Source organism: Pezoporus occidentalis, unplaced genomic scaffold (assembly GCF_034315485.1).
Source record: "Pezoporus occidentalis ecotype Australia unplaced genomic scaffold, CSIRO_AGI_Poc_V1 ctg4, whole genome shotgun sequence".
NCBI classification, from domain to species: Eukaryota; Metazoa; Chordata; class Aves; order Psittaciformes; family Psittacidae; genus Pezoporus; species Pezoporus occidentalis.
The window spans coordinates 17,412,360-17,431,437 of record NW_026915724.1 but is presented as its reverse complement, the minus strand read 5'-3'; the positions used below and the strand labels follow the sequence as shown (position 1 = coordinate 17,431,437).

Sequence of the window (19,078 nt, the reverse complement as noted above, 5' to 3'; positions counted from 1 at the left end):
ATTTCAATCTTAATATTCCTATTGCAATTGCAGAAAGTGCTTGCTGTCCTGTTGGGAAGTAGAAGGTTAAAGGTCAGTAGAATTCCTTAAATTTTGGCCTTGGATTAACTACCTTTTGGCTAAAATGCAAAAGATTATATTTTTTTTTATTATGATTATTATTATTTTGTAAAGATTGAAAAACTTTAAGGTACTTTAAATGCTGCAGAAATACTTGTCCTGTCTAGTTAGCATAGATTTGTTCAATGATGCAGAAGGGCCCTGCAGAACAAATAACTTGTGGTAAGTCCTTATCGTGACATTGGTTTCTCTTGTCTGATGTCCCAGTTGGACTAACTGGATTGCAACTAGCAAGCGGTTGTTCACATTATACCATGTTAGTATCTGATACTTCAGTTTCTCCTGTACTAAGCGGTGTCACTCTGGTCTAATCTGAAAACTTCTAAATTGGTGTGATGATCTCAGGCTTTTTTCATTTTCCCCTTTAGTTTTTATTTCTCTTTCTAAACTAATAAGCAAATACAACTTGACAATATGACTTCTAAATTATACTGTAGGTTTTGCAACTACTGAACTAAGGCATTAGCCAGAGCATCAACCGGTAAACCCCGTTAGCTGGTTTATTGTCCAGCTAAAATACAAGAAATGCAAATGCTAAGAACCAGCCCAGACGTTAACTTAAACAAGGTTTTCATAGAATCACAGAATGGTTTGGGTGGGAAGAGACCTTAAAGATCATCCAGTCCCAATCTCCCGGGCCACGGCAGGGATGCCTTCTATTACACCAGCTTGGTCCAAGCCCCATCCAACCTGGCCTTGATTACTGCCAGGGAGGGGGCAGCCACAGCTTCTCTGGGCAACCTGTACCAGTGTCTCTGAGCCAGGGAAGAATTTTTTTCCTAATATCTAATCTGAATCTTCCCTTTTTCAGTTTAAACCTGTTGCTACAGTCTGTGATGAAGAGTCCCTCTCCTTATTTCTTGTAGGCCCTCTTTAGGTACTGGAAGGCTGCTGTAAGGTCTCCCCTGAGCCTTCTCCAGGCTGAATAGCTCAAACATTTTACCAACATTCCCACTATTCTATTAATACTGTTCCTGCCACAAGGGCTATTTCAGGATATAATTTCCCTTTCCAGCTAGCCAGTCCATAGCGGTTTCATGTGCCAAAGCAGTACCGATAGCGCCCGTTCCCGTGCTGGAACTGCGAAGCATCGCGGTGCCGGCGAACGGGCGCCGCGAGGAGACCAGCGGGGCGGGTGCCGTATCACGAGGCCCGCGTGGGAAGCGCCCGGCCCAGCGCCTGAGTGCGCGGCGCCTTTAAGGCGGGCGGTCCCGCGTCACGGGCGAGGGGAGTGTAAACAGGAAGCGGCCGATCCGGGAGGGCTCGCCGGTGGCCGCCGGTGCTGGGTGACTGGTGCCGCCGCCGCCGCCATGAGCCGCGAGCCGCCGCCGCCGGCCGAGGAAGAGGCGGCGGGAGGAGGAGGAGGAGGGGAAGGAGCAGACGGGAGGGCGAGGGCCGCGGAGGGCGGTTGCTACCTGGCGCTGTGCGCGCGGCCCGTGCACTTCGAGAAGGCCAACCCCGTCAACTGCGTCTTCTTTGATGAGGCCAACAAGCAGGTGGGGACGGCGGCGGCGGCAGGCCGCGCTCCCCCGTGCTGGCAGAGCGGCGGGCGGAAACCGGGCACCCCCGCCATGCCTCGCGGGGCTCTGCAGGCGGCGCCGCCGCCGCGGCTTCAGGCCTGTTGCCTCAGCCTTTCTCGCTGCTGCTCTGCTGCCCCTCTGACAGAGCGGTGTGGAGGTTCTCATGCGTGGGTTTGGTTCTGACCTCTTCCCTGGGCTGCTGAGCGTGGGCCTGGTTAGGTTAGATATAAGGAAAAAGTTCCTTACAACGGGGGTGGTGAGACGCTGGCGCAGGTTGCTCAGAGAAGCTGTGGCTGCCACATCCCTGGCAGTGTTCAAGCCTAGGCTGGATGGCGCTTTGAGCACCCTGGTCTGGTGAAAGGTGCCCGTGCCCTTGACAGATGAGTTTTAAGGTCCCTTCCAAACCAAACCATCTGTGATTTTGTGAGACTGCTGTGGTGTGAGGTGTTGCTGCTGGGGGCCTGGTTCAGGACCTGGCATCTTGAGTAGAGACAGCAGCCTTGTTCTGAAGTGCTTCAACGTAGGTATGGTAGGTTGAATTTCAGCTGCTTTTACTTTTGCTGCTGTAAGGTCTTCTGGGATTTTTCAGTCAGCACTTTTTGTTTCGATTTCGAATGTCCCAGCATTACTGCCAAACTTTGTCGCTTCACTGTTGGCTTCATTTCTCTGTATACTTATAAAAACTAATACTTGTAGCTTCACTTGTGGCTCAGGCCTGAATAGGCACTTTGCTTTTAATTTCTTGGCTTTGGTTCTTTTAAATGCATTTGTCTTTAGTATTACTACAGGCTTCTGAGTATTAAGCTCATTATAGCTAAAAGATCCATAGTCTGTCATGAGGCTTATATAGATGTGGATGTATTCCACAGTCTTCATTCCCATAACCATTTTGTGACCTCACTATTCACAGAATTGACATGCTCAGGTTTTCTTCCCTGTATAAATGTTACGATTTGCCATGTGTGGCGTGGTCACTGGCAGTGGCATGTTTGGAGATGGGAGAGTATTTTTGGAATGTGTTTCTTGCTGTTGCTCTCTGTTCAGAATTATTGGTATCCTTTCTCTTTATAAACCATAGTGCTTTGCTTATGTTTTGAGGTTCTGTTGAAATAAGATTTCTTACATCTGTCTGTCAGGAAACACTACATCTCAGTGCAGGTGTGATGTAACTATGCAGAAGCTGGTTGTTAAGAGTGCACTTGAAAGAAACTGTAATCTAAATTCTCCGTGTTTTTTTTTTTTGCTACTCTAAAATTGCTTAATTTCCAGTGTATCTTTAATCACTTGTAACCAGTATTTCAATGCCAGTTTCCCACATGAATGACCCTCGAAGAGATCTGTCCTTGCTGTCATCTCACAAAGATTAGGAGTGTTGCCTTCATTTTCTATCTATATCGATACTAAAAGTCACTAAGTATTTACAATTCTAGTAAGGCTGTAGACTTGTTTACAGTTTAGTCTTGTCACATGAGCATACTGCACCAGTAGTGTGTCTAATATTACAAAATAATATAGAAGCATAGAATCAGCTAGATTGGAAAAGACCTTCAGGACCATCAAGTCCAACCATTATGTCAGGATTGCCAAGACCACTACTGAGCCATGTCAGTACGGGCCTCATCTGCATGGTTTTTGAACACTTCCAGGGACAGTGATTCCACCACATTTCCTGGGAAGCCTGTTCCAATAATCGATCATAGTATGTGTGTGTGTGTGTCTATACGTACATATATATATATATATATATATGCATATCTGTTATTCTGAGACCTGATTGGTGTGTTTGGTGATTCTACACATACAGTAAGCCTAAATAAGGCACTCCCTGACTTTCTAAGATAGTTAAACTTTGTAACAACATGGATTTTTTATTTTTTTTTAATGTTATCTTATTCTGGCTCAATAAGCAGTATAGCTATAACAGGTTTTATACATGCGTATGTGCAGTTGTGCTAAAGGAATTCTTTAAGTTGTTAGTGCAAAGCGGCTGAAATTTCTTAGGTACATGCCAAACCACAGATTACCATTAAACTCTAACTGATAACATGTTCAGACAAGATCAAGCTTCTGGGTCATTGAGTTGCCTCTCTTCCCAATCCCCAAGCTGATTTCCTTTTTGTTTTAAAGTGTTCTCATTTCTCAGATACTTTTGCTAGTACCCAACTTAGGAAAATATTAATATATTAAAAAAGCAAGAGAAAAGCTTATACAGACTTGTACTGTTTTAACATGCCCAGTGGTTCAGAATATGCCTACAAGACTATTACAGTACCATTAGAAACCCATCAACTCTAAGTAAACTCGGAGCTCCAGAGAAAGAAATTATTATTTACTGAATCCCAGTGTGAACCGACAGATCTGTGTAAGAACAGAAATGGTGTCTAGTAAAAAAAAATAAAATCAAAGTATGGCTTATAGAAAAGACAACTTGTTAAGGTTATGAATTAGAATAAGCTACAAATATGTTCACAACTTTTTCATAGGTTTTTGCAGTTCGATCCGGTGGTGCTACAGGAGTTGTTGTTAAAGGTTTGGAGGATAGAAACCCTATTTCTTTCAGGTAAGACACCTTCATCTTTGCTGCCTTTGGATGGAATTCTGCAGTGTTAACATTGTGTGGTACTTAGGCCTGATCTGCTGTAATTCAGGCATAAAACTTGTTGTGGTCATCTTTTGATTTTTGTTCTTTAACCTAATCTTGCAGTTAAGATGGCATGCTCTGCCCTCATGAATTTATAGTCTTTGTTATGGGGTGGGGTGGAAGACTGGAGGTTATTAGGCTGTGGCTTCCTTTTTTAAACAGCAGTGTTTTAATAAGACATGCTATATATGTGAGAGAGTGTGGGGATTCCTGCAACAGTAGTGACTTATCCAAGGATGCAAATTAAATAAAATGAAACAAACTTAAATGTGTAGAGAACTGTGATTTCTCAATTTCATGCCTGTGATTCAAGCACAGTGTTTCCAACATGTAGGTTTCTTCCATCCTTTTTCTTGTTTAACCTAAATTGGATTTTTTTAATGTCTTCTGTTTCCTGTGGAAGCGTTTTATTTTGCAGAATCTGACCAACAGTGCTTTCAGTGAAACTTTTGCCTTTAGAAGACTGTTTTATATATGCCTTTAAGAGTGATAGCTCTTTGATCTCTGTCCATACGTAAGGAATTATTCTTTTACTTACAAGTTACTTCAGTCCAAATATGGATGAAGCAGTTTGTAGTCAAGGTGTGTTTACTGCGATCTGTCAGGAATTACATGGGGACTGTCCTGAGAGTTGCTATTTTTATTTGACTTTGTTATTTGACTACCCTGGTGGCAAATCCTGAGAGTTGAAAATACTCAGTGAACTTCAGGAGGTTCCACAGTTTTCCTGCTTCACTAGCTCTCTGGACTTAATAACACATACTGGAAGTAGAACTACTTTATTCATGCCAGTTGTACTGATGCTTGTTTGGTAAAAATACTTTTTTTTTTTTTTAAATGGTATGAAAACAGCTTCACTCTCCCTCTAACATCAGAAATTCTTCTAGAGGGTGTGTCCTAAAGGGGAGGCATATAGGCTTGTGTCAATTAGTGGTAGCTCTGGAAGTAAAGGAGCTGACTGCAGGATGTTGGTGAGTGTCACAGGACTCCAGACTTACTGGGACAGAACTGAAAACTCAGGTTTGAATGGTCCCACAGTTGTCCAGCTCTGCATCATAGGACAACAGAGCTGAACATTTGTGGTAACTTCAGGTGCTAATTCAGGACTTCTGAAGAGTGGACTGCTGTTATCTTTCAGTCTGAATTTTGAATCCTGTACTTGTCAGGCAATGCTCAAAGTTGTATTCAAAAGCATTTACATTGCACTTTTTTTCCTCTCTCTTTTTGAGGGTATATTACAGAGATCTGTAAGAAGCTATTTTAGACAGTATTTCCATAACTTCTTTCTCTGTAGGATGGAAGACAAAGGAGAAGTGAAGTGCATCAAGTTTTCCTTGGGGAACAAGATACTGGCTGTGCAGAGAACTTTGAAGAGTGTGGTAAGAAACCTGCACTGTACAGATAGGGAATTGGAGCTGAAAGTCTACTTGCAGTACCCGAGTAGAAGCTCAGACAAATGTTCAAGAGGTCTCATGGCTAACAAGAGCTGCAGTGAAAATTCCTGTATCATCCTGAGAGGCTGAGCAGGCAACATTGTTGTCTTGCTAGTGTTATCATTTAAGAAAATGTGGGGGGGGATCCAACTTCTATAAGGACTTCCATATCAGGGGTGAAGTGGAATATAGTAAGTCATGTTTATCTTCAATATATCCAAAAGAATTTGAAAAATGAATAACTATTCTCTTGTACCTTTGTATGTATCTTCTCTGTGGTTTGTAATTGCTAATACACTTTATGGGTGTTTTTGCAGGACTTTTTGAATTTTATTCCAGATAGCCCTCAGCTAGAGTATACACAGGAATGTAAGGTAAGTTAAAGGTGCCAGGCTTACATGCCTAGATGAATCTCTACTGTACTGGGGGCCTCTACTCTACAAGAGAACTAATTGGGATACCTCCCCAGCACTAACATTAAATAAATATGTAGCCACTACTGCCTATCTGAATTAAAGTAAACAAGCAGGTATTAACAATACCAGAAAAACCTTCCTCGTCCAGTCACTGTAAATCCTTTCCTAGAAGGGACTGGAAATGCTATGACAACAAATGCTGAGGCAACAAATGTCAGGGTTTGGGAAAGAGAAGAGACAAAGTGCTGATGATAGAGAAACAGCAGACAGTAATTATACTAATGCCAGATAGGTTAATGTGGCTGGTTTACCCTAATTTCACTGATCAGTGTTAGTAAGCTATTACCAGTTTGTGTGCCGTTTGGTATTTTTAAACAACCCTTTTTATTTTTTTTATTATTATTTTGTCAGAAACATTGCTTGGTACTTTTCAGTTTTTAACTAAGATAAGTTACGTTTTGGGGTATTCTGAAGTGAATTTTTAAACATCTGATTTGCACAGATCCCTTTATTCCTGTAGACTTCAAAGATGAAGCAGTCTGATTCATTATTTAGAATTATGTGTTTGAGTATATCATTCTAGCAAAGCATTTATGGTAGTGTTCTGAGTGAATTCATGGCAGATACTTCCACTTAGCTCTCAATTTCTGTTAACATAAGGAACCTGCTTTTCATGGCAGGAATTGGTTGAATTTGCAGTATGATTTGAACCAGCAGAACTTGGTTGTATTTAGGGCAAAAATAAAATTTGACTGTGTAATAAACTTGTAAATCTCACATGCTGCCAAAAATTCAGGTCATAGAGCAGTTGTGTTCAATCATTGTTTTGGAAGTTTTTACACAAATACATGATGATGATTACATAAGTACATACATGATGCAGGGTCTCCAGTTAACCAAAAGTATTAACTCCAATGATTTGGTAAATAAATTGCCTTTGGTCTTGTGTTCTTCATTTAGTAATATTAACTTATCTGAATAGTTAATTATTCCAAGTAGAAGAGTGTCTGTTTGCTTGTTTTTTAAAAGACAAAGAACGCCAATATTCTAGGATTCTGCTGGACAAGCTCAACAGAAATTGTCTTCATCACAGATCAAGGAATTGAGTTCTACCAGGTAATACAAATAACTCCTGCAGGACATATCTAGAGAGCTGAAAATGTAAATTTGTGATGGTTTCTTTGAATTCCTTTCTTCTAGCTCTCTCATTGAGAAAGCAGACTACTAAAACAAAAAAATTCTGCCATTTTGTTTGCAGACTGTTTTTCTTCACAAGGAATACATTTTTGAGGCAGGGGGAATTTATTATCAACAGGTTATTTAGCACTGCTAACAGACCATGTATAAAGGAGTATTTAGTTAAGCCTTGGGAACTCTAGATTAATGGTAGATGCTCTTGGCTTGCATGTAGTATTCATGTATACGTATATTTAAATCTAATGTGAAATACCACTTCATGCAAAACAAGCCAGCATTAGGGAGGATGTGTGCATGATTAAAATGCAGCAAAGAACAAATAATTGACTAGATAATGATGCCCATGTGCAAAGGAGCAGTTTTCTCCTATGTTGATCTCACTGTCTGAGTTCCTCTGTGTTACGTGTATCTACCTTTGCATATGTTTTTGAAGAAATCTAATGAATAAATAGCCCTTTCTGACATTCATGATGAGGAATGTTATGAATGTTTTCCAAAGTTGTGCACTTCCAATAGTTCCAGTCCTGGAGCTAAGACAGGGTGTCTCACATAATTACTAATAACTAACAGTAAAGAAAGTAACAGAAAAAGCAGCAGCATTTACTGCTGATTGAGGGGGGAAATACGTTTGACAGCTAAGAGATAATGAATGTCAACCCTGCAAATAAAAGGGCTGAATCAAGTAAGTGAATCAAGGAAAAGTTATTTAAGCCCTTAAAATGAAAATAATTTATGTACTGTTTAAGTTCTTAAAATAAAAGATTAAGGAAGCTGAGGAGTGCAGGTAGCAAAGATACTGTAATAACTTTTTATTAAAACTTCACTAGTTGTGTCAAGCTACGTGTGTTCTCCATTATGGATAGAACTTATATCCAGACCTGGATAAGGGGAAAACACAGCACCTTTCAACTTGTTAGGATCTGAGGAGGATTTGATGTGCATTTCCTTAGCTACAGTAAATTGGGGCCTAAGCTGTGATTGTCAGGTTTCTGAGGTTTAATTCTAGCACTGTAAATGCCCTTACAATTAACAGTTTCTCACTTAACATTCCTATCAATTCTGTTGTTAGAATACTGACAGTAATACAATGCTAATATCCTGTTTTTTTCAGGTATTACCAGAGAAACGAAGTTTAAAACTTCTGAAGAATCAGAGTATTAATGTCAACTGGTACATGTATTGTCCAGAGAGCTCTGTTATTCTTCTTTCAACCACTGTCCTTGGCAATGTCCTGCAGCCATTCTATTTCAAGGTAAAGGGATGTATTCCAAACTTCTGTGTGCTGCTTTATAGACTGCTTCTTCATTCAAATATTCTGTTGTTTTTCCCGTGCTTCTTATAAGAGGTGCATGTGTTCACATTCTTGTAGGACTACAAGCAAAGGACAAAGCAAAAATCTATGAGGTAGTGCCAAGGCGATGGCTTAGAATTAAGCAATTTGCTCGCTGTTATGTTGCCTTCGGAAAGAGGTCTGTCCAGCTACTGTTGGACCTTAAAAATGGAGGAAAAAAAATAGTGACACAATATTTGACAACTTAAATGTATTTAAAGAGATTATTTACTTTTGATATGAGCTTTGGCGCTCTGTAGTACGGTAATGACAAATAAGGGCCTTTCACTTGTGACTATAATTACAACCTTCCAAATGTGAGGAGATGATTTTGAAAAAGACAGAAAGTAGCGCATAAGAAACAATTATTGTCCCAAGCATGAGATGGTTGGTTTACAGTATTTATTTCTCTTGGTGTTCTTCCCTGTGGCTTGTTAGGAAAATATTTTTCTTATTGTCTTGAAAAGGTGTTTAGTGAAAACTAGAATCTGTTTTAAGTTAATCACACAGTAATTATAAGGTGAAGAATTACAGCATTTGTCTTGCTTCTGTCAAAGGATTAGTAAGATTTCTGTGGTAGTCTAAGGAAAGAGATTAAAAAGCAGTTTATTCAAATGATTTCCTGGTTTGTGTTGATCATGTGTACTGCATCCTGAAATGACATTCTCCTAGGTGGCTGGTAGAACTTGTTAGCCTCTCAGAGTTTTCTTTTTAAGGGCTTAGGTCATGCTTTCCCCTCCTTGACATTTTGTGTTGAGTTGCAGCTTGAAGTTAAATAGTTCTTATTATGCGTTCAGAAAGTAATCTTTAAAGGTCTCCTGAGAAAGGTACTGTGCTGAAATAATCTTTGAAAATAGAGCTCTAGCAAAAGCGATATTGCTGTAGCATTCACACTTTACACTCAAGAATGAATGAATGAGAATGGGAAGTCAATTTCAGTTGAAGCTTTGAAAACTCTAAAAACTTGTTTAAATATAAATTCCATAGTAAAGGCGAAGAGGAGAGAGGAAACATTATGCAGGAGCAGGGATATGCTACTGTCAAGGCAGATTGTGTATTTAGCAGGAACTAAAGGAAACTGACTGGTAGGAGGTACTGATATTTGTCCTTTCCAGTAAGCAGTTATTCATGACTTGGAGCATATACTTTGCTGGAAGAGAGAAAGGAAGGAAGAGAACTGGTATTTGAGATGCCTAGGTCAATTGTAAATGGGATTTGTGTAGACATTTGTCTTGACTTCTTAAAATTGAAAGGTTTTTCTAGCTGAAGCTGACGTTACAAAATCAAGATGATAAAGCTGCTAAAATTATAACAGTAGAAGCACGTGTTGAGTCACGCACTTCGTGTCAATGCCTTTCTTCTTTTCGGCAATTGCCACTCTTGGCCTCCTGGGAGTGCTGTTGACACAGCATTTGATTAACAGTTGCTTGAGACCTCTGGTTTATGTCTTAATAATTATTTATTTTTTCCTGCTTAACAGAGTGGAACAGTGTCAAAGCTATCAAAATTTGAAATTGAGTTACCTGCAGCACCCAAGTCATCCAAGCTCAGCCTCTCTGAAAGAGATATTGCTATGGCTACAATGTATGTATCTAACTAATTAAGCCTTCCTTGGAAAAGCGTGACAGTTCAGGGGATGCTGAGAGAAGATAAGAATATTAACTTGGTTGCATCTGTTTCTTGTTCTAGCAGTACTACTGCGTTAAAGGGCTTCAGTTACTGCCATGAACAAAGCCTCTAAACAGTATCCTAGAGCTGGTTTACATTAAATCGTTCTTGATTTGTACAGAAACTTTGAAAATGTTTATTTCTTTAACTGGTGTGTTGATAGAGTTGGTCACAGATGCCCAACTTGCATGAGACTAGGCTGTGCCATGTGACTTACCAAGTGCTGGTTTAGTCCTGATTAATAGATTACCTGAGTTGGGTAATCTCACATCTTTTAGGATAAAATGTATGGCTCTAGTAGACTGGTTAGAGCTCTTATTTGAAAATAATGCTGTAATCCCATTGTCTTGTTAGATACGGACAGCTTTATGTTCTCTATTTGAGGCATCACTCAAGGACTTCCAATAGTACAGGAGCAGAAGTAGTCCTCTATCACTTACCCAGGTAAGAATAGAATGAAGAACACTCATGGTGATTCACATACAAGAGACATATTGTTTTCCAGTTTAAACAGGCTTACTGACCAGCTCTCATACCTGTTTGTTTCCATAGAGAGGGCTCCTGTAAGAAGACACACATTTTAAAGCTGAACAGAACTGGGAAGTTTGCACTTAATGTTGTGGATAATTTGGTGGTAGTCCATCATCAAGATACTGAGGTCTGATTTATTTATATTATGGTCATAGAATCACAGAATAGTTACGAGTTGGAAAAGACCTTAAGATCATCAACTTCCAACCCCACTGCCATGGGGTTGCCATGTTGTGCCTTAACTGTTGAAAGTCATGGGCAGACTTTAATAACAGTGCCTGTTAGCCCTAGAAATGCTTTTGCATGTGCTTAGCTTTGTGAAAAGCCAGAGTATTTGCAGGAACAAACCCATAAGGGTAGAAGAGATTCAAAGTTATCCATTTAGCTTGCTGGGCTAACATTTAATCAGGGCTGTTGTTAATTCCTGGAGTTTATACTTTCTTTTTAATTCCTGTTAGTTTCCTGTGATACTCTCATGCTGTACTGTGTAGGCTTTTAAGGCAGCATATGAAGAAGTAGAGTTAAATTGGATACTAAATTATGAAACCTGGGAACTTCCCATATTGGAAACATTTGAATGTTGTATGACACAAACATATGCTCCTTGAGTTTGAAGGCCCAGATCTGCAAAAACTTACATGGACTCAAGTGACCTTATGCATGTGGTAGTGTGGATAGAACTTGTTTGTCTGTAGTCTCAGGAGCAAGGCTTGATCGGTGGTGAAGCTAGAGTAGTAATTTGCTCTTAACTTGTGGAAGGGCTTTGGCTTCTTGTCCCTGTTCCTGAAGCTGGCCAAGAGAAGATAATATATCTTATCTCATTAGGATGTTTAGTTGATATTTCATCTATAATTCACATTTATTCTACACATTTAACTTAGAGTGCTTTTTCTCCAGCATTTTGGTTGAGCTATGACTATATAAACATAGAAAACAGAACCAGGGTAGGCTTATGAATGCACCTAAATGGGGAGTAATTCACACTTGTGAATACTAATTTTTTCTTCTCAATTGCAGACTTCAGTTATATTTGACATCAAGCTAAAAGGAGAATTTGATGGGTCTACTACTATCCATCAATTTGTACTTCCGCCTCGATCAATACAACCCTATCAAATACCTGTAGCAGGTATTACTCATATTACTGTATAATAAGTATCTAACACTATTATCAAGATTATCTAAATGTAACAGCTGGCACACTGGTGTTTCAGCTTTAGGATGTTGGTTACTAATATTTCTATGATGCATATTTAGGAGAGGGTGTGTCGTGGTTTAAACCCAGTCAGGTAATTCGTTCGCTCACTTCCCCCCCTTTTCTTGCCCTCCCCCTGCTCTCGGAGGGACGGAGAGGAGAATCGAAAAGAATGCAACTCCCACGGGTTGAGATAAGAACAGTTTAGTAACTAAGGTATAACACAAATCACTACTGCTACCACCAATGATAATAATGATAGAGGAAATAACAAGGGAAGAGAATACATCATCTCACCACCAGCCGACCGATAACTCGCCCCCCCAGCCCGACCAAGCTCTGACCGATACCTCCTCCAACCCTGCAGTCTCTCCCAGCCCTTCCGGCTCACTCCCAGTTACATCCTGGGCATGACGTGCTGTGGTATGGAATACCTCTTTGGTCAGTTTGGGTCAGGTGTCCTGTCTCTACTTCCTCCTGGCTTCCCCTCCTCCCTGGCAGAGCATGAGGCTCACAAAGTCCTTGGCCAAACCTAAACATCACTATCAGCTCTGTTCCCAAGCTGAAAGTCAAAACACTGCACTGCACCAGCTACCAAGAAGGGGAAAAATGACTGCTACTGCTGAACCCAGGACATTATCCACCCCTTATTCCATACCATTCACGTCATGCTCAGATCCCACATTTTCAATACACCCATCACTCCACTCTTATCTAAGTGCATGGACTATAAAGCTATATCCCTATAAAGCTGCTGAGTCCATCTGGTCCATGATGTCAGGCTCCATCTCTTGTAACAGTCTTCCAGAGCAGGAGAGACTGTGTGCAGTGTTCACACTCGTGAATAACCTGGGCAATAGTGTCCATTGCTAAGTCCACCCCTCAATCATGAGTCCATCTCTGTGTTGCATCTCTGCTCTGATGGCCTGAAGTGCCATGGGCCCACCAGGCTCAAAATAATTCACTGTCCCCTTAAGCAGTTTCTGCAGCTTGTTGCTGGGGACTCCATACAGCTGCCTTCCATCTCCGATGCTTCCAAAGCACTGGAGGGGCCCAGTGGACTAGATACTTGCCCATACTGTCCCACACACCCTGCCACTCATGACTCTCCAGCCTTGGAGAAAATCTCTTGGTCCCCCTATATCCTTGTCTAACCCCAGACAAGACCCAAACCTGACTCTGCTTAACTTTTGAGATCAGACAAAATGGTGGTGGGTAGAACACAGCCTGTGTGTGTGCCAACATGCTGATCCCCATCACAATCAGCAGGCAGGTCCCAAGGATACCCAAAGGCCATTCAAAACCTTCAGAACTCTCAACTGATGCTGCTGTACTTGTCACTGGGGCTGGTGTAGCTGCTGTACTTGTCACTGGGGCTGGTGTAGCTGCTGTACTTGTCGGCTCTCCCACCGCCAGCTTCTCTTTTCCTGAGTCCAGCTCTTCCTCCTCTGCCTTGCTGGGAAATGCTGCGTGGTCTCCTGCATCCTCCTGGGGCTCGGCGGGCGGCTGCCGGGGAATGCTCTCGGCTGTCGCGGGGCTCGGCTCGGCCGCGGGGCTCGGCTCCTCCGCCGCTTGGTCCCCGGGGCCGCTCTCCCGGGCCGCTTCAGCAGCCGCCGGCTCCCGGGGCCGCTCCCCCTCGGCTCCCCACAGCCTCACGAAGATGGAGAGTAGGGTGAGGGCCAGGACGGTGAAGAGCAGCCGGACGGCCAGGTACAAGTCCACGGCCACGTCCGTCCCGCCCTGCTGCTGGAGCCCGCCCGTATTACAAGCCATTGCCATAAAGCACAGTGAGACAAGAACCTTAGCCCAAGCCCCATACTTGATAAACACTATCACAGCAAATACCGGCTCTACGTAAGTTACAACATTCTGAAGCTGTGAGATCAAGCAAAACAACTCTGAGACCCAATAAATCAGCATTGTGACGAGTGACTATTAATCCAGTCAGATCTGTCGTTATCTCAACCCTTCGTGCCCCACGTTGGGCGCCAAAAGGAACTGTCGTGGTTTAAACCCAGTCAGGTAATTCGTTCGCTCACTTCCCCCCCTTTTCTTGCCCTCCCCCTGCTCTCGGAGGGACGGAGAGGAGAATCGAAAAGAATGCAACTCCCACGGGTTGAGATAAGAACAGTTTAGTAACTAAGGTATAACACAAATCACTACTGCTACCACCAATGATAATAATGATAGAGGAAATAACAAGGGAAGAGAATACATCATCTCACCACCAGCCGACCGATAACTCGCCCCCCCAGCCCGACCAAGCTCTGACCGATACCTCCTCCAACCCTGCAGTCTCTCCCAGCCCTTCCGGCTCACTCCCAGTTACATCCTGGGCATGACGTGCTGTGGTATGGAATACCTCTTTGGTCAGTTTGGGTCAGGTGTCCTGTCTCTACTTCCTCCTGGCTTCCCCTCCTCCCTGGCAGAGCATGAGGCTCACAAAGTCCTTGGCCAAACCTAAACATCACTATCAGCTCTGTTCCCAAGCTGAAAGTCAAAACACTGCACTGCACCAGCTACCAAGAAGGGGAAAAATGACTGCTACTGCTGAACCCAGGACAGGGTGAGAGAGGAAATAAGTTAAGAAGGAATTGAGTGTAAACCTGTGTTCCAAGCTTATGCCTACTACAGAAAAGTAGTCAACGTTAAGACTTCAACACTTAGATTCTTCTTTGATTACCTTTCTGTTCTTCTGTCCTAGAAGTGTAGCAGATAATTACCATCAAGCTGGAAGTAGCTAGAAATAATCTGAGCATAGTTCCACTAGCACAGGGCAAAGTAGGATCGTTCTCTTTATATAATAGAAAGATGTTTTTAAATTACTTCTAGAGGATCAACTGCACTTTAAATATCTGAGTTTAAGTCACTTATAGCAAGTATGACTGACAAATCTGCAGGTGGAGGTTTGTATTAAACAAAGTTTAGGATGAGACCAGTCTTCCGTTTTACAATTCTTACATAAATACAGCAGATGACATCTATGTATGTGGAATTACAGTACTAGAGATAAGATACTTGTGCATACATGGTGTCACTTGTCTGTTTTGAAGAATTTGTTTCCCTTCTCAGCATCAAACTTTGTAGATGATCTGGCTAACATGAATGGGAGTTTCATTTTTTGTCTGTGTGCTGTAGGACTGCTAGAGGTGTTATAATCTATGTGTGCTTTTCAGTGTAAGATTATAGTTTGTATTTTGTTAGCACAGGAGAGCTGTCAGAACTACTGGTTTTTCACCTGATGTTATTTTTTTACTGCAGGTCCAGCCTCTGTGACTAGTCAGTCTCCTGTTCCATGTAAACTCTGTATCCTTTAACTACTCTACAACTGTAAGCCTTATTCTATGTACGATTACCCATTAAGTCCAGCTTTAGCTGATTATACTTCAAGACAAAGTATGCTTTGTAAGAGACTAATGTTTTCATGGAACTATTAATTATGGAAATCTAGTATACTACTATACTTGCTCATTTGAGATACTTGCATTACATTACTGATAGGTACACCATGAAATTGTAGATATAATTCCAAGAATAAGGTTCAAGACTTCCAAGATAAGATGACAGTAAATGGAAGTACATTAATGGGATCTGCGTCAGTACAGTAATGTGAATAGTAGCAACAGTGTAGAATCAAATGTTAACTATTGATGTTAGAACTTTAACATTCAGATTCTTCCTCTTGGATTGTCTTTCAACCTGATATTATCATCAGTGCAAGTGAAGGTAAGCAGTGAGCTGTCTCACTCTGCTGTACTCAAAGGGTGGCTGGTTTATACCTTCAGTGCACAAAGCAGCTTAGAACAGCTAAGCACATGTACCTAGTAAGGTGAGTGCTCTCAGTAGTAATAACTGAGATAACCACATTTCTACAACTTCTCAGGGGTAATGCTGCTCTAAAACAAACTTGGGAAGGTAAATAAGTTATAATCCAGATGTGTTCTCATTTAAAGACTGAAAAGTTGGATGTCTGGGCTATACTATACAAGACAATTAACTTTTTGTTTTATTCCTTCAAATCAAGGTTACCTCTGGAGTCTTCAAGTGAAACTTGAACCCATAGTTAACCTCTTGCTAGATAAAGGAAAACTAATGGATTTCCTTCTCCAAAGGAAAGAATGCAAAATGGTTATCCTGTCTGTGTGCTCTCAAAGTAAGTTCAAGTGCTTTGTCTGTATCTTGAAAATTCAGTTCTGCTTGTTCATAAATACTGACACAAGTTAGCTGGGCTGTTCTTAAATATGAAATCACCTCTGAAGCTGGTCCTGGAAGATGGCATTTACCTAGACTGCAGTTAGTAGGTTAGTTAAAGTAGCAGCATGGAAGAATTCAACCCACTCCCCAGTTAGTTAAAATCTAACATGTCTGAAAGTGCTTTTTAAGTTTAGAATCAAGCTTAGAGCAGAGATAACCTTTTGAAAATGGCAACATTAAAGCCCCTGGTTATTTCTCCTTATAGTTCTCTTTTTCTTTTTATCTTTCCAGTGCTCAGTGAGCCAGAAAGGGGATCACTGTCTGTGATTGCAACTGTTTTTGACAAACTGAATCATGAATATAAGAAGTACTTGGAGGCTGAGCAAAGCTATACTATGGTAAACCATGTTAGCTACAGCAGCTTACAAAGATAGGACAATGCTATTTGCATTTCAGATTGCATCATGGTAAAGGCATGCTCTTTTCAACTTAGGAAATTCAGGTCTACCCTAAGGTCCTGGCTGCCCCAAGCTTAATAGAGAAGGTCTACCGTGCAAGGTGCACTACCCCCACTGATCAGTCCCTCGTGGCAGGTGATGCACGCTGATCTCCAGCATGACAAGTAACACACGCCAGTGTTTGAAAGCAGAAGAGGGTAGAAGCTTAAAAAGCAGCTTGGAATATGTAACTTCTGAAGTAGTTTTCAAACCAGTGATTTCATGGCACATTTTAACATTGCTCAACAGGTGCAGCCCTGATGCTTATGTTAAAACACCAAGTTCAAGCACTAACTCACATAGTACAGCCACATACTGAAAATCCTTTTAAAAGCCCAGGGTATGTGTTAAAGTAAGTTTGATTCATCTCTTTGCTTTGAGGCAAACTATAACAGCTAAGTTTACATTACTTTTAAAAGCAGCTTTAAACTAAATACAGAAGCCCATACTGAACAGAATGCATTCTGTATAATGTGACCACAGATGTAAACTTGCTCAGTAACAAAACATGTTTGTAGTTATATTCCCAGTGGAGAATGATCTCTGTACAGATAAGACTGACTAAAACTGTGCAACACTAGTCTTCTTTTAAAAGGGCTTTCTTCTTGCAGGTGGTAGAGGCAGGTCTGAGTAGAAGTAATCCACTCCTGAAACGTCCAGTTCGCACTCAAGCAGTTATTGACCAGTCTGACATGTACACACATGTTTTATCTGTATTTACAGAGAAGAAGGTAAGTGTTAGCCTGCAGAAGGCTTTATTGTCAGGATTAGGTATTTTGATGCCCATCCTTATGGGGCGTCATTAAAGGGGGAAGCTATGCAAGTTCCACCTAACACTTACTTTCTTGTTCAGGAAGAACCTCATAAGTTCACTATAGCAGTCCTGATGGAATACATTCGCTCTCTTAACCAGTTCCAGATTGCAGTTCAGGTAAAGTACTTACACATGCCATGTGTATCACCTTACTTCATGAAATGACATGGGGTTTCTAACCAATCCTGGTCATATGTCCAAGTCCTACAGACTGCTACCTTCTAGACAGTAAAAACTGGTATTGAGACATACCTTTGATGGTGGTCTTCCTGCATTTACAGCACTACTTGTACGAGCTGGTCATCAAAACCCTTGTTCAACACAACTTGTTCTACATGCTCCATCAGTTTCTGCAATACCATGTGCTCAGTGACTCAAAGCCTTTGGTATGTAAGACCAGTTATCTCAATAAGCTAGTGATAGAGATGGCCAGTCTTCAGAATCTTAAGGTTATTTCTGCTTTTGGCCTAGGCTTGTCTGTTACTGTCCCTGGAAAGCATTTACCCTCCTGCACACCAGCTCTCTCTGGACATGTTAAAAGTAAGCATTTCAGACTATAGTAACTCCATGTCACATGTGGGTTAACTTATCAAACAACTTACCTGACCAAGCTTGAAGTGACTAGCTAGCATCTCAGTCACATGTTAGAAGCATAGTCTTACAGCTATGATTGACTTCACAGAGACTTTCCACAGCAAATGACGAAATAGTGGAAGTTCTGTTGTCCAAACACCAAGTTTTGGCTGCCTTGAGATTCATCAGGGGCATTGGAGGACATGACAGCATTTCAGCCCGCAAATTCCTTGATGCAGCAAAACAAGCAGAAGATGACATGCTTTTCTACACTATATTCCGATTCTTTGAGCAAAGAAATCAGCGGTTACGAGGAAACCCTAGTTTTACACCAGGTAAGCAATAAGCAATCAGATACTCAATTGTGCAAGTAGAATTAAGATTAGTTTCACTTCCAGTCAAGTATGAATTACAAGATAAAATTTGTGGTGCTTTTTAGCCTGTATTTTAGACTTGCCTTCAAGCATAGTTCCAAAGTTAACTTGTCATATCCCATTCTATACTGCACCCAGGAGTAAAGAGACTGAGCCAAACAGGAATTTGCAGATTAAGCTAACCTGTTTGGCCTGCAGTTGCTTGCACTTCTATGCTTAGCTGAGTCATTATCGCTGATTATCGCTTTCTCCTGAAGCCAGAAACTGGGTCAAGAAACCTTAGAGTTCAGTTGTTTGTTTCTACAGATGACAAAAATTCAAGGCTTGTTTTGTACTACAGTTCTTCTTACTTCAAAAACCAAGTTACACTGGCTTGCACCAGCAACACAGTATCACCAGAGAGCCTGTAGGTGCAGAATCCCACTCTGAGATCTTGTATCTTGGCAGTAAAGAACTTGTGGATATGAATCTGCTTGTTAAATACTGTAATTAGATCAAACAACTGCTTTAGCACAAGAATCCTTGTCACAGAACAGGAGGTAGCTCAGTATTCTACTGCTTTAAAATTATTAAAC

At 41.3% G+C, this 19,078-nt stretch overlaps 1 protein-coding gene across 3 annotated transcripts in view; it reads left to right on the top strand.

The window, feature by feature from the left end:
- The first annotated feature begins 1,298 nt into the window (after positions 1-1,298).
- The window catches only part of RMC1 (regulator of MON1-CCZ1), an 18,067-nt gene continuing 287 nt past the window's right edge, over positions 1,299-19,078 (top strand). The window contains exons 1-19 of one of the 3 annotated variants that reach the window (XM_062632832.1): positions 1,325-1,616; positions 4,124-4,200; positions 5,576-5,660; positions 6,032-6,088; positions 7,160-7,246; positions 8,439-8,579; positions 10,138-10,241; positions 10,680-10,769; positions 10,878-10,983; positions 11,874-11,985; positions 15,313-15,357; positions 15,724-15,777; positions 16,076-16,204; positions 16,537-16,643; positions 17,354-17,473; positions 17,596-17,673; positions 17,838-17,942; positions 18,028-18,096; positions 18,239-18,464. In XM_062632832.1, the coding sequence (XP_062488816.1) occupies positions 1,431-1,616; positions 4,124-4,200; positions 5,576-5,660; positions 6,032-6,088; positions 7,160-7,246; positions 8,439-8,579; positions 10,138-10,241; positions 10,680-10,769; positions 10,878-10,983; positions 11,874-11,985; positions 15,313-15,357; positions 15,724-15,777; positions 16,076-16,204; positions 16,537-16,643; positions 17,354-17,473; positions 17,596-17,673; positions 17,838-17,942; positions 18,028-18,096; positions 18,239-18,464 (1,978 nt within the window). In that variant the 5' untranslated portion in view covers positions 1,325-1,430. The other 2 variants (XM_062632833.1, XM_062632834.1) reach the window with 2 other exon arrangements.